The sequence below is a fragment of the Etheostoma spectabile genome, chromosome 23 (genome assembly GCF_008692095.1).
Source record: "Etheostoma spectabile isolate EspeVRDwgs_2016 chromosome 23, UIUC_Espe_1.0, whole genome shotgun sequence".
Lineage (NCBI taxonomy): Eukaryota > Metazoa > Chordata > Actinopteri > Perciformes > Percidae > Etheostoma > Etheostoma spectabile.
In genome coordinates this window covers 2,258,543-2,273,154 of record NC_045755.1, presented here as the reverse complement: position 1 = coordinate 2,273,154, position 14,612 = coordinate 2,258,543, and the positions used below count along the sequence as shown (strand labels likewise).

Genomic DNA, 14,612 nt, shown 5'->3' with positions numbered 1-14,612 from the left:
ACCAAAAAAGGCGAGTAGAGTCGAGGCGAGTCGAGTAGATACAATGCCTTGCGAAAGTATTTGGCCCCCTTGAACTTTTCAACCTTTTGACACATTTCAGGCTTCAAACATAAAGATATAAAAATTTTATTTTGTGAGAATCTCACAAGTGGGACACAATTGTGAAGTGGAACGAAATCTATTGGATATTTTAAACTTTTTTAGCAAATAAAAAACTGAAAAGTGGTGCGTGCAAAATTTTCGGCCCCTTTACTTTCAGTACAGCAAACTCACTCCAAAGTTCAGCGAGGATCTCTGATGATCCAATGTTGTCCTAAATGACTGATGTGATAAATAGAATCCCCTGTGTGTGATCAAGTCTCTGTATAAATGCACCTGCTCCGTGATAGTCTCAGGGTTCTGTTGAAAGCGCAGAGAGCATCATGAAGACCAAGGAACACACCCAGGCAGGTCCGTAATACTGTTGTGAGAAGTTTAAAGCCAGTTGGATACAAAAAGATTTCCCAAGCTTTAACATCCCAAGGACACTGTCAAGCGATCATTTTGAAATGGAAGGAGTATCCGCCACCCTGCAAATCTACCAAGACCTGCCGTCCCTGTAAACTTTCAGCTCAGACAAGGAGAACTGATCAGAGATGCAGCCAAGGGCCCATGTCACTCTGGATGAACTGCAGAGAACTACACTGAGGTGGGAGAGTCTGTCCATAGGACAACAATCAGTCGTACACTGCACAAATCTGGCCTTCATGGAAGAGTGGCAAGAAGAAAGCCATTTCTCAAAGATATCCATAAAATTCTCGCTAAAGTTTGCCACAAGCCACCTGGGAGACACACCAACATTGGAAGAGGTGCTCTGTCAGATGAAACACAAACGAACTTTTTGGCCACAATGCAAAACATATGTTTGCGTAAACGCAACACAGCTCATCACCCCTCAACACACCACCCCACTGTCAAACATGTGGTGGCACATCATGGTTTGGGCCTGCTTTTCTTCAGCAGGGACGGGAAGATGGTTCAATTAGGGGAAGATGGATGCAGCCAAATACAGGACCATTCTGGATGAAAACCTGTTGGAGTCTGCAAAAGACCTAAACTGGGACGGAGATTTATCTTCCAACAAGACAATGTCCCAACTAACAGCAAAATCAAAGGAATGGTTCACAAATAAACTTCTCCAGGTGTTAGAATGGCCAAGTCAAAGTCCAGCCCTGAATCCAATCGAGAATCTGTGGAAAGAACTGAAAACTGCTGTTCACAAACGCTCTCCCCCAACCTCACTGAGCTCGAGCTGTTTTGCAAGAAGAATGGGCAAGAATTTCAGTCTCTCGATGTGCAAAACTGATACAGACATAGCCCAAGAGACTTGCAGCTGTAATCGCAGCAAAAGGTGGCTCTACAAAAGTATTAAAGCAAGGGGGCCGAATAATTTTGCACGCACCACTTTTCAGTTTTTTATTTGCTAAAAAAGTTTAAAATATCCAATAGATTTCGTTCCACTTCACAATTGTGTCCCACTTGTTGGTGATTTTTCACAAAAAATAAAAATTTTATATCTTTATGTTTGAAGCCTGAAATGTGTCAAAAGGTTGAAAAGTTCAAGGGGGCCGAATACTTTCGCAAGGCACTGTACCATGCAGTGGAAAACCGCCATTAGTCTACTGGAAGTTTCCTGTAATGGTACTTTGTTCACTGAATCTTCCCAGTAAAATGTCAGTGTAGCTGTTGAATCTTCCAGAAGACAATAATTTTCTGTGAACAAGGTTCAGCGGTTTAACGCTGTGGCTGACTCAGACATGTGCTTCAGTTTTATAAGTCTTAATTCATCCAGAATTCATGGCAAATTAGTCCTATTTAAGATAGTCAGGAACTAGGCAGCTTTGTGCAACATCTATCTGAAGTCTGTCTATTACAGTTGGTAGATCTAAGACACGGCCAAAGTCTGTCTTTGTGAACCCATCCCCAGAATGCAGAATAGCCACAAGACAGTTGGGTTGTGGTTGAGGTTTGAGTTTGGAGCTTTTTCCTTAAAAAAAAGAAGAAGAAAAAAACAAAAACAAAGTTAAACTGAGTGAAACAAGTTCATATTCATTCTCTGGAGACTGATAAAACATATTCAAGAACATTCAAATTTAAATGATGAATTTGATAAGAAGTACAAGAAAAATATCATATATAACTACAATTTTTTTATCAGAAAATCACTCCTGAATGTCAATGAAGATACTGTTTTCCCCCTTTAGTCAACAGCTTACTGCACACTAACATTTTATCTCTTTATCCGGTTGGTTTACCGACCATTAGCTATATAGTAGAGGGGGCAGGAGAAACTAATGTATATTTAACTCACTTACAATCTAAGAATAAATGGTTTACTGGTGTTTGTCATTCCTAGAACGTCATCATGTGCATTTGAGGAGGCAAAAAGTTGTTCAAAATCAAGAAACAGCAGTTGTTTGACCTTGGGCCTTATCCGCTACTCATTTCACTTAAAGCCGGTGGGGTTATGTGGAAAGGAAGACGAATGCTTTGGAATGAAGAAGGAACCAATCATGGGAGGCAGATCCTGCCCTATGGAAGGAGGTAAAGCTGGGCTAAAGGTGTAAAGCCCGGGGAGCAATCGCTTCAGAAATGAATTTCCGCCCCTGAGCCTTGTTGTGTGTCAGTGGGAAGTGACAGCTCAGCTTCTGACAATCACACATGTCAGAGGGAGGCAGCGGGAAGCATTAAAGGCATGTGTACTGTTGTGTGCTTAGTCATTCATATAGTTTTACGAGGGAAACTGGAGGCTGGAAGGAAATAAAACAGGGTTCCAGAGTTCAGATTCTGATCCAATCTGGAGTCTGTTGCCTGCAGGCATCTTAAGGAAAAGCAGGCATCAATATTTCCTCATTGCCCCTGAGGCCCAAAGTGCTAACACAAACTGAAGCTGAGAAAAGCTGCAATTTTTTGGGACTGATGTGAAAGCAAGGTGAGGGACACTTTAGGCATAATATTAAAATGCAGGGATTAAACACATGCGGGGTGAAGATACAACAGCAAATGGAAGAAACAGGGTTCATACTTATTCTTATCCTGTCCATCCTTTTGAGTGTCAAAGTCTGACAGGCCGATCTGTGTGAGGCTGACAGGGGGCAGGTTAATCGCCTATTCTGAACCTCCGGCCAGGTTTAGCGTGTTTTGATGCTCGGCCGAATACAGATATGATCGGACTCGCCCCCGGCTGACTGGCTCAATTGACTGTTGTGACAACCGTAGTTGTGAGAAGAAGCACGTACACAACAAACAGAAGGATGGTCTGGGCAGGGAAACAATTGGATTATATTGAATGGTAACGCAAACAAAGACCGATTCAGCAGGATGCAAAACATCACCGGAACGTCTGCAAGTTGTACTTCACCCTGCACAATTAGCACATAGGAACCTTGAATAGGATACTTAAACTGAAGTAGAGTATTTTAACAGCCCTTTAATAATGTAAAGCATTAAAACAAAAGCCCACTAGTTCTTAAGGAGTCATATCTGATTGCCTTTCAAGCATTCCACTCCTCAAAACATTGCCACTCATTAAAATCTTGGCAGAAGTTGGGAGGTGCGAGGCTGGGACATGTCACTGCATCAGTCAATTCCCAGCAGCCTCTCTGAAGGCCTGTCATCACAATCTTAGCTTGACAGCTTTAAATCAATAGCACGTCTCTTCTTTTCAACTCATTTAGTCCAGGATGTCCCTGCATTAGGGTGGTGACCTTAGTATCACCTTGGAAGGACATGAACTTACTTCCTACTTTTTACTTCAGGCTTTCTTTTGATGAGCAAATGTTCGGTAGCGGTCACAAGGTGAATGTTTTACCACGCGTTATATCAAATCAATTTAACTGTCTCTAAGAGGATGTGCCTGTAGTTTCTGCTTGGAAAAGTTTATATGGTTTCAAACTTTCTGCCATTCTCACCACCGCATGCCACTTTTCTCGCACACACGCATCACTGGCTGCAGAGCACAGTCTGGTGGATCTGCCCTTGCAAACATCCACCTGGCTTCTGATTGAACGTGAACGGCAAGAAGCAAAGCCACTGAAGCTGACACAGACTCATCGCAGAGTGCTCTGCAGAGGAACATCAGCCGAATGCCAGAAATCTGAACTGGAATGTGAAATGTAAAAACTGTATGCAAATGTGGATATTTTACAATGTTCAGTGTGTCCGTGCATCAATCTCACAACTGACCAAACTACCCAATTAGACCTGGGCGTGGTCCACACCGATGTCAAACACACATCAGCGAAGCAAGCAGTATATGACTGACAGATTCCATCCTTACCTGTCTATGTCGCCCTGCATCTCTTTGCTCCCGCGCTGGGAGGCTTCTCGAGAAGAAGCCCCGTCTGAGGCTCGGCCTGCGTTGCGTGCATACAGATGGAGGCCGCCGTCTGTTAGGTATCTGTGAGAGGGGAATTAATTAGAGGAAGTAGAAGGTGAAGAGGGTGTTGTATGCTGGACAGATTCTAAAGCCCGAATTTGTGATATTTAATTTAATTAATTCAATCTATTTAAACTAAACCAGTAGAGAAAACACTTGATGGATTACATACTAATAAACAACCACTGTCCAGGTTACATTACAACAATGTGCATGTTTAGATGTATGTGTATAAGTGCATGTGCCAGTTAGTAAGTGGTAAGATTTGAGGCTACTGCTAGAAAGCTATCAGACACGGCTGATAAGACATGGGGATCATTAGTGTTGAGCTAATTAGGCTAATAATTCAGCTAATCACCTTTCCCTCCCAACGTGTTGCTACATTTTCTGTTCTGACAGTTTGCCCTCCCCCCCAACACTCTTTTCGGGAAATCTTAAGTGCACAGATGCCAAGTGGGAATGTGTGTTTGTGTGTGTGGGGAATGTGAATTGCTCCCAGGCCTTTATTGCTATTGAGTGAATGAAGGTCAGACATCCACACACATGCCATTGTGATGTGTTGTGGAAGACACTGACTTATTTTTTCAGTCAGGTAATCTGTCAGTGTATAGAGTACCCTTTTAAGGCATAACGGACCTATGATAGCCTTGGTAGATGTCAGCTGGCTATTTGTCTTAATGTACATCGAAAAATGAGTGAGGCCTTGGTGACTGTATGAATACACAGCTAACCGTAACTTGCAGGGCATTTTTAAACTGAACCCAGCAGGCACTGCGGCATTTAGTGGAAATGTGTATGGAACTTGTATTCATGATAGTAGTATTTGTATAAATGATGAGGACAAATCTATATTAAAGCTTCAGGCAGTAAAGCTTACTCACAACATGTCATGAACATCAGTGTGTTCTAAAATTAAAATTAAGTAATGTGTTCAATGCATAAAAGGCAAAAAACAAACTACATGTTTAACCACTAAAGATTGAATGTAGGAGGTAAACTGTATCTTGAAGGTTTTACACTCTGCACAATGAGAGTGAGTTCAGGTGGTAGATGGGTATTGTGAGTAACTACTGTCATCTTCACCAATTTGGCAAAAAATAAGTAAATAGTCAATTAATCCAAAAAGCGCTGCAAGAAGCAGACAGCACACAGCCAGCACTCACTTATATGGTTCGTACCCTATAAAGTGTAATCCGTCGTAATAATTGCATGATTCAGACATAATAATAAAAGGTGAAAGGCTAACGTTAGGTTACAGCAGATATCTGAAATAGTATCTGAATCATGCCATCACAATGTTAAAAAAGGCCAAATAAATTTCCACTTAAGCTAAGTTTCCAACACCACTGACGGATAGCTAACTTCAATAACTTCATAATCCTCAAACGGCAACAAAAAGCGCTGTGTGTCCCGTAATAAATAATAAATCACTCTTTAGTGTCCCCTGGAAAAAGCTTCCGCCGTCTTGTGAGCTTCTTGCAGCGGGTTTTCTAAACGCTGTGCATGTGTCATCACATTGATGTTTTTCGTGTGTCATCATGTTGGTAAAAATGTTTTATAAATGCTTGCTTGTGTTGTGTCTCGTTTCAGTGCATTGAGCTGTCAAAATACACAAATGTTCAGTCACTGATTCAACTATAAAGGCCCTACCACCAAAATTCAAAACAAAAGTTTGGTACCTGCTATTAGTCTATATTGATTAACAATAATTTTCATTTTAGCGAATACGATTTAGAGCTGGCTATGATGATGTTCAAGGTTCGTTTTCATGAGTTAAAGCTATGGTGCGTAGTTTCTGTCTCCCCATAAGAAAATCTAAGTAATAAAAAGAAAACTGTGGGCACATCCAGTCCTCCACACAGTTGCTAGTAACCAAGGAGGACACTGAGGATTAAAAAAATCATCAAATCTAATTATCTTTTGTTTTGTTTGGATCATGTACACATAGGCATGCATGTGAACACAGAGATGTAACAATTCACATCCTGCAGTCAGTTTTATGCTATTCCTCTGGTTGCCAATTGGTGGCAGTAATGGGCCAAGACACATAGCAATGCGCCACCAAAAGAAGACTGCTTGCAAGCAAATATGCATGTAAACAATGCACAAAAAGTATACACAAAATGTGTTTTAGTGAATTTTGGAGGAAGCTAACATGCTTAGCACTAGTCATCCTACCCGCTGGTGGTCTCATCCATCCGGCCGTTCCTCCCTAGGAGGTCCCCATCACTCATGTACCCTGCCATCTCCATCTGCTTCCCTCCTTCCAGCCCTCCTCCTCCCTTCTCCCCCTGCTCCGCCCCCTTCGCCCCTGCTGCTGCTCGCCTCAGGGGGGCGTTGTACACAAACCTGGAGGGGTCCGAGTGCCCGCTGTAGCGCCCTGTGGTGGTGCCAGCGCTCGTCGTGCTGGCCCTGGGCGCAGCATAGCTGTTGGGCATTGAGGGGGCGTCGCCTGCCTGGAGACGCGGGGTTTGTGATTGGCCCAGACGCCAGGCCATGGGGGAGGAGCGTGTGGTGAGGGCTGGTAGACTCCGCCCATTGACCTCAGTAGTTACTGTGGTGTCAAAGGTTGTCTCTAGTGTACTGTGGAGATGGAAGTGTAGAAAGAGAAAATGAAGGGTTGATTAAATTAAACTTTTGACATGACACAGCAAAAAACCTAAAGTTATCAACATGGTATTTTCTGACCGTTGTTAAGTATTCCACTATGGAGGGTCTTGGGAAAAGTGCCTCAGATTGACTAAATAACAAGTCTTTGTCATCATATCAGGTGCACTCCTATGCAAATGGAAATCATTCAGGTGAAAAGATCTGTCATATTTTAAGTGGAGGGCTGTCTACATCAGTTGAGTTCCACTCGCTTCAAATCCCAAGCTGTTCCTTCTGACATTGCTTTATGTGTGTGTGACCTTCCTAAAGTGCTGTTTCTTCCAGTGGGTTAACTTGCAGAGGGGGAGGAGAGCAGAAAGTGAATGCTCCCTTGAGAACATATGTCACACCATCACGTACATCACATAGAGATGGAGAGAGAGAGAGAGAGAGAGAGAGAGAGAGAGAGAGAGAGTGAGAGAGAGAGAGAGAGTGCTATGTTTCTGTCTATTCATCAAGTATATTTGATAAACACTTTTGAAATGCCACAGAAAATTAAATCTGAAACAGTCGCATTTGCATACGCAGTGATGTAGCAAGTAAATATACCTCTGAAATGTCAAAAAAGAAAGTTGTTTAAAGATAGACTTTGTCAAAGGCAACTTTGCAGATATGTATTGCATTGTCATTTCCAATATGGTTTTCTAAATTGATACTCTATATCACCATTAACTAATGAATGGCAGGATGTAAATACCTCTAGAGCAAGAGAGATCTTTTGTAGGAAAGAGAAGTGTCAGAATAAATGAACTGTTAGCAAATAAAAGCAACTAAGAAAAGAAATAAAACCTGATGATCAAATGTTGTAGAAGGATCCGAACATGTCAACTTCTGTGCAATACATGACTTCCATCCTTCAGAGGATTCCTTGCCAGATAACTTTTTGCAACAAAGGAGAGCAAAATCCTGCTAGATTTTTTCATATTGGCACACGGCATGAAAGAAGTGCTGCAAGTGAGCCAGCATGAATGCAAAAATAATATACTCACACACCAAGCCCTGCAGCTTGATGTATGTGGACACAGAGAGCAAAGCATGGCAGTGGTACCTTACTTGAGCTCTCTCTGCTGGGAAAAAGAGTGCACTACATTCACATGATGACAGACTGAACACACCACCCAATCAACCACGAAGCTTTGAGGATAATTTGCTATGTGCACTCTAGGCACAAACATACCTGTGTAAACAAGATGGAATGTGTGCTGCATTATATATGATACGTGTTGCCATGGAAACATGACTAACACATATAGCAACAGGATTAAGGCTTTTCTAGCATGGATGTTAACACTACGATAAAACATCATATACAATTTACACAATATACGGTTATGATGTTTGTATGTTAATACGTTCAATTGTAGCATTATCAGCATATTCATTCTAATGTAATTATGCGTTGTCTCCCAGTATGTATAAATGCTGTACAGATGCAGCCAATACAAACATGTACTGCATGGTTGCTGTACACATGCTAAAATATAGCCTTTGGAAACAATAACTTTAAGGTAGAAATGTAGCTCGATGCAGTTGAAGTAGAGGACAATGGCTGGGTATGTGGGGGGATGAGAGATACTCCTATGTGGATGCCAGCCTTTATTAAGGGACAAAATCAATAACATCTTCAAGCAGTGTCTCACACATCAGCAGTGAGAGAGGTGTGAGAACAGCATTGTGTGTATGTGTGTGTTTGTGTGTGTGTGTGTGTGTGTGTGATCAGTGAGAAAGGGCGGTACACTGCACCCCTGTGATGCCAAGTGCCAACATGAGAGGGGCAGCGATGCCAGCCATATTCACAACTCATCTCTATCAACACCTCCTGGGATCAACACACACACACTTACACACACACACACGCAGTGCCATATCAGATTACCAAGACGCCAAATAAATAAAAAATAAAATAAAATAATTGCTTATCTGACAAGTGATCCCGCCCGAATATGGAAATACAAGAATCAATTTGCCAAGGTATATAAATCAAAATCATTAAACTATTCTTACACAATGTGGTGTGCTAAATCAGCTTATCTTTATCTCTTGGCAGTAGAGAGAAAAAAAGAAGAGAGACAGACAAACAGATTAAGACTGTATCTTTGCGTGCGTGTGTGTTGAGATAAATGAGCATGTACCACATATGAACACACATGTTCAATTAAAAAAAATGTAATACAAAATGTATGATTAGAGACTACATATAACAACATGTTGTTATTGTTTGTTAAACTGCTGCTTTTTCAGGATCTTTGCTTCATTACACTATGTGGTATAAAGCAGAACCCAAACCAAAATAAATCCAAAGAGAGGGAGGCTTTTTTTCTTTGGCCAAGAGCTCAGCGGGACAAGAATCCATGTTGACAGGAGGGGATTGGTTATTGCTGAGCAATGCTAAATATAAATACACTGGAACTTTCCCTTGCTGCTGCTAATGAGGTCTGAGAGTTGAACAGTTAAACATGTATTTCTCATGGAGGTTCATTCACTGATTTGTGTAAAAATGTAATTCTGCAGCACCACTTCAAAGGCTCTCAAATGTCATGTTCAATATTGGCCACAGTATTTTTTGCATAATAGCAGTTCTTTCATGCTTTGCACCCTATAGCTTTGTCCCTCTGAACAGAGATCAAGGTTTCTCATACACACATACAGTATACAATATACAGTAGCAGCAACTCAGAGAAGCAACCTTTGAAAAATTATGAACAGATTGTAAAGCGCCAGTCTATCTCTGGACCGATAATCATTTTGTGATGACAGGACTCTTTACTTCTCAGGCAGTTATTTGCTCTTTTAGAAATAACGATCCAAACAAGATCAGCTACACAGTCTTACACTCCAGAGTTTTTTAAATGAATTTATTTTAGAAGACTTTAAGTTTGGGGTTTCCAGTGAAAGCCAGCATCTTTATACTCTTCTCAACTGTATGTATCTAGTATCTAGATATTTATATTTTTTACAGTTTTTTTATTTATATTTATCCCTCTACATGCTCTGCACACCCATATCAGCATTTATTCTTTTTTTTTTAAATTCATATAACTAATAACTTGATTTTTCCACTGTGTTTTTAATTGTTTTTGTGCTGTATTCTTTTAAGCAGTCAACTTTGCATGTAATTTTGTACTACAGTGTACTGTGGTACGACAATAAAGAAATCTTGAATCTTGTGCATGCTCTTTTTTTGGATAGCTTGTTGGATAACTATTGCTGCTGAACATCATGCCTCTATTGGGGTTGGTATAACCCACAGACTGTAGAAGAGAGCCACCGTGGACTCACCCATTGGTTTGTGTACTACCGTTTTGATGCCTTGATTCTGGCATTTTGGCTGTCCATCTTATTTTTTTGTAGCCAGAAGTGACAATATTTGGAAAAAAAGGTGGAGCTGGGAATGAACGAGGGGTGGATCAGACTGAGAAGCCAAGGACACCACCTAGTAGCAACTTGGCAATCACAAGCTAGCCACGCCCTAAAGCATCCCCTGCTTTATTGTGCACTCAACTCTAAATTGGACCACAATTTACAAAATGAACATGCTCTATTGAAGAAGACTTGCTATTGAGACCATGAACTTGTTATGAACATTTTTAGTGATGTAATAAATCACTTGATAAGTAGGCTCATTTTCTCATTCTATTGAAACAGACTTCTTGGAGTCACCCCCTGCAGGAAATTAGATGGAATGCAGGTATACGGAACTTCAGCATTGGCTTCCCCTTTCAGGCCCAGAGTATACTTTTTGGTATCAACCTATAAATTGAAAGTTAAATCTCAACAAAGTCTCCAAAATCAATTCCTTGTTCACTCATTTACAACTCACTTTATGAAATAAGCTTGCTAGTTTAAAGTGAGCCATTATTTGAAATTTCAGAGTAATTCCATTTTACGTCATGAGTGACAGGTGTAGTATTGCACAAAACTTGCAATATTCACACATTCTGGAATTGATATAACATGAAGTACACTACATTAACTATCCACCATTAGGATTGTATTCCATTGAGTTGTATTAGTTTATATAAAAGGTGAAAACTGTTCCATTGTAAGTGGGCTCAACATAAACATAAATCTTGTACTCCCAGCAGCAGATTTGAAATTAATAAGTGTGCTTATTTTAACTGGCGTAGTGGACAGACTTAGTTAGCCATAGTTGGCGTCAATTTATCTATCGTTCATCATTTTATTATTGTTAAATTGTACCTATTTAACCAGCTATGAGTTCACAGTTGCCGTTAGTGGTCTGGTTTCATGAACTGGATTTATGTAAAAAAATTTAATGAAGTTACATTATTAAGATTCGATTGTGCAAAAAAACCAATAACATTAAATTAAACTAAAAACACTGGCATGTGTCACTACCTTGTTTTGTGTGTTTGCGTGTGTAACGTATGTAGCAGTGAGGCTGGCATTGGTGCTGGCAGATGTTAAACCGTACTAGATTGAGAGCAATTTCAGAGAAATTGCTCATTGCCATCACAGCGCACATCTTCAATCTGGATTCTGAGAAAGGTTCCCCGCCAACACAACCATCATTCAGACACACAAATGCACACACGCATTTCAGTCAGAACAGCCAAGTCACTTCCCATCTTCCATCATAGACTGAAAACTCATCTTGTCAAGAAGTGCCTTCCTCCAGCTCAATCATGACACCACTCAGTCTCTCACAAAAACAATGTCTTGGATGGAAAAGTGCCTCTGGATTTGACCCATCATTACTGTTAAGAACTTGTGATTTTGGTAGCTAGCTTTACTGTTGCATACCTCGTCTACTCACTCCAAATGTAAACACAAAATAAACACACCCGGACGGAGTGAAGCTATTATGTTCAGAATGTTTTCTGGCGGGTGCTGAATCCTCATGGGACTAAACAGGGATCCCTCAGGCTCCAGCAGACAGGGACACAAGAGCAAGGAAGATTTCCCTTTTCTGCTTGCTGTGCCAGGTTTGTCTTTGAAGATGACGGCATGCCTTTACACCTTTACACAGAGCAGTTTCTTTTCCCTTCAACTGACAATCAATACCATTTTCCATTGTCCGGATATAAATAAAAAACCCTCAGAGGAGGGAGACTTAATGTGTTTTTTAATCAATACTGTTTGTTTGTGGAGGCCCCAACACATACGGATCTCTGAAGAATGTTGCGGATGTGAACTGAGCTGCCATGACGGCTGCAGTATCAAAGTAGTAAGATCAGTTCAAAAAGAAAGGGACACGGTTTCATGGCCTCGGAAACTGTAGTGCTACCACATAGAGCTTTTTCAACTGGGTTAGTAATTTTAGGTAACATTAGCTGCCACAAGTTCCCAGGCAAGCACGCAATATCTAGCCAGTTTAACTTTCATACTGAACGTGAAACTTCTGAAAGCAAAGTCCTTATGGAGCAGAGGCCCAAACCTATAATGCTGCAAAAATAATGGTGACAGCTCCTTCTTAACAGTTACACTTGCACGCATTAATTAATTTGCTCATGTACTGTCCAAGCCTTGTTTGCTTTGTCTGTATTTGTCTAGCCCAGCTGATGTCTTGTATAAATGTCTTTGTCCTTATGTAACTGTATTGTTGTTTTTAGTTGTCAAAATGTATTTTGCCATATCGATGTCTTGTATTAATGTCTGCCATGACGTGCTGCAACCATGTTTTATGTTTCTGCAGAACAGGAACCTGCTGAAAACCAGTTTTTAAATTGAGTCAGGCCCGTTTTTATATTGTAATGTAATGTTACTTGTTCTAACTTTCCTGTATAATAAATATATGAATGAATGAATGAAAAAAAAAGAGCAGATATTAATGAGCTCCATAATCACCACAGTAGTATATTTTATCTAACATGGCAGTGAACTTTAGAATGTAGATTGCAATATTAAGAACTGGTATTTGGGGTTGTCTTTGCATTCAGATGGCTTTCTGTTCTTTAGTGCAATCATAAGACAGATAGGTGAAACATCTGTTTTGAATATATTCCTTGTCAAGTCGCATACAATAGCAATGCCATACACACATTTTTCAGATTGGGAATGTGGCAAAATGTTACCGATCATCATTTCAATAAATTCTAATTTTGTACTGGCACTGAAGAGTTGCCTAGTTTAGTCACTGTTCCTGTATTCTGCTCCATTAGAATTAAATAGACAAGCACACCCTTTGTTTATAGCCTGTCCTACCTGAATATGTAAAAGATGCAGTAGAGGAGGAGGGGAGCAAGCGTCTGTGTGAGCTGTGGCCATGGCTGTGACATGTGAGGGGGCACACTGGGGACAGGCCTGGGAGGTGTCAAAAGACAACCAAGGTGACAAAGATTACAAAAAATAAAAAAAATAAAACTCTTAAAAAAGGTGACCTAAGGGTCCCTTGTTTGTGTCTGGCCGAGGATGTTGTTCCTCATCTCTCTCTCTCATTTCCTGTCATAAGCCAAGCCATTAAATTACCCTTTAAATTAAATAAATAATGATAATAACAGAAAATAATTTTGAATGAGTACATTTTTTTGTATATATATTCAAACAATTATAAACGATACACTGAGACCAATGAGTAAAACTTTAAGCCGAAACTAAATGATCAAAACTGCTGAAAATATGAAAGGTGAAAAGTGTAAATAAGATAAGGATAATGATTACGCCTTCACAAATCTGCTTCTATACAAAGCATTCAACTTATGCTCTTTTCAGTGTTGATTTGTAAAGGTCAATGCTTCCACCAGCACATCCCGTATAAGGGCTTAACTGTTGACATAACAATTGACTATATCCATGACAAGGGGAAAAACTTGTTCATATTTAATGTTTTATAGTGCAGATACCAGTTAAAAAAAGAAACTATGGTGGCTGTTGTTGTGCTTGTGAACTACATTTCCATGTTTTGATGATTCCTGCTGAACACCCAGTCTGGGTGTTCAGCATGGAATCATTCAGCATGGAAGAATGGGATGTAGACAGGTATTGAGGGAGTATCCCAAAGACAGACCATGGAGAAAGAGTGATGAATATGACAGTGATGTCTGCTCGAGCATAACAGCGATTAATTACTAAAGGTGCTTCAAAGCGTCATGGTGATTACAGCCGTTTCTTATCCAGGGGACAGATTAGGATGGTCTGGCCAGCCTTTTGTCATGGACAGAATTGGCATGCATACTCAGAGGCTATCCTTCCATTTAAAATATGAACATGTCCGCAGTGGCACACAGTCAGGAGCCCACTACCCTTTTTTCCATTAAATGTGATGGTTGCTTGCTGCTTTGTTGTTATGTTGCTCCAAATCACACACACCTACACACATGCAGACACCCCATATGATGCTAATTTGGAGGTATGATGATGCATTTTGTACATAATTCACGCTAACTGTCCTTATGCGCCTAATGCATGAGAATGAGACTTGTAGACTCAGACCAATCACCTCACACCCCTACCCTGTGTGCCCCATTGGATTAAACGTGTTGGTAAGACAATGGTGCTGTATTGATTGTGCCTGGCTGAGACTCCTCGAAATAAAAAAAGTACAAAATACACACACACACACACACACACACACACACACACACAC

General features: G+C 40.5%; 1 protein-coding gene across 14 annotated transcripts in view; it reads right to left on the bottom strand.

Moving 5' to 3' along the window:
- nav3 (neuron navigator 3) overlaps window positions 1–14,612 on the bottom strand; it is a 223,688-nt gene that overhangs the window by 65,423 nt on the left and 143,653 nt on the right. For 13 of the 14 annotated variants that reach the window (XM_032505782.1, XM_032505795.1, XM_032505796.1 and 10 more), the window contains 2 exons: window positions 6,596–7,000; window positions 4,319–4,438 (listed from right to left, as the gene is read on the bottom strand). In XM_032505782.1, the coding sequence (XP_032361673.1) occupies window positions 4,319–4,438; window positions 6,596–7,000 (525 nt within the window). The remainder of the gene's footprint in view (window positions 1–4,318; window positions 4,439–6,595; window positions 7,001–14,612) is intronic. The other variant, XM_032505791.1, reaches the window with a different exon arrangement.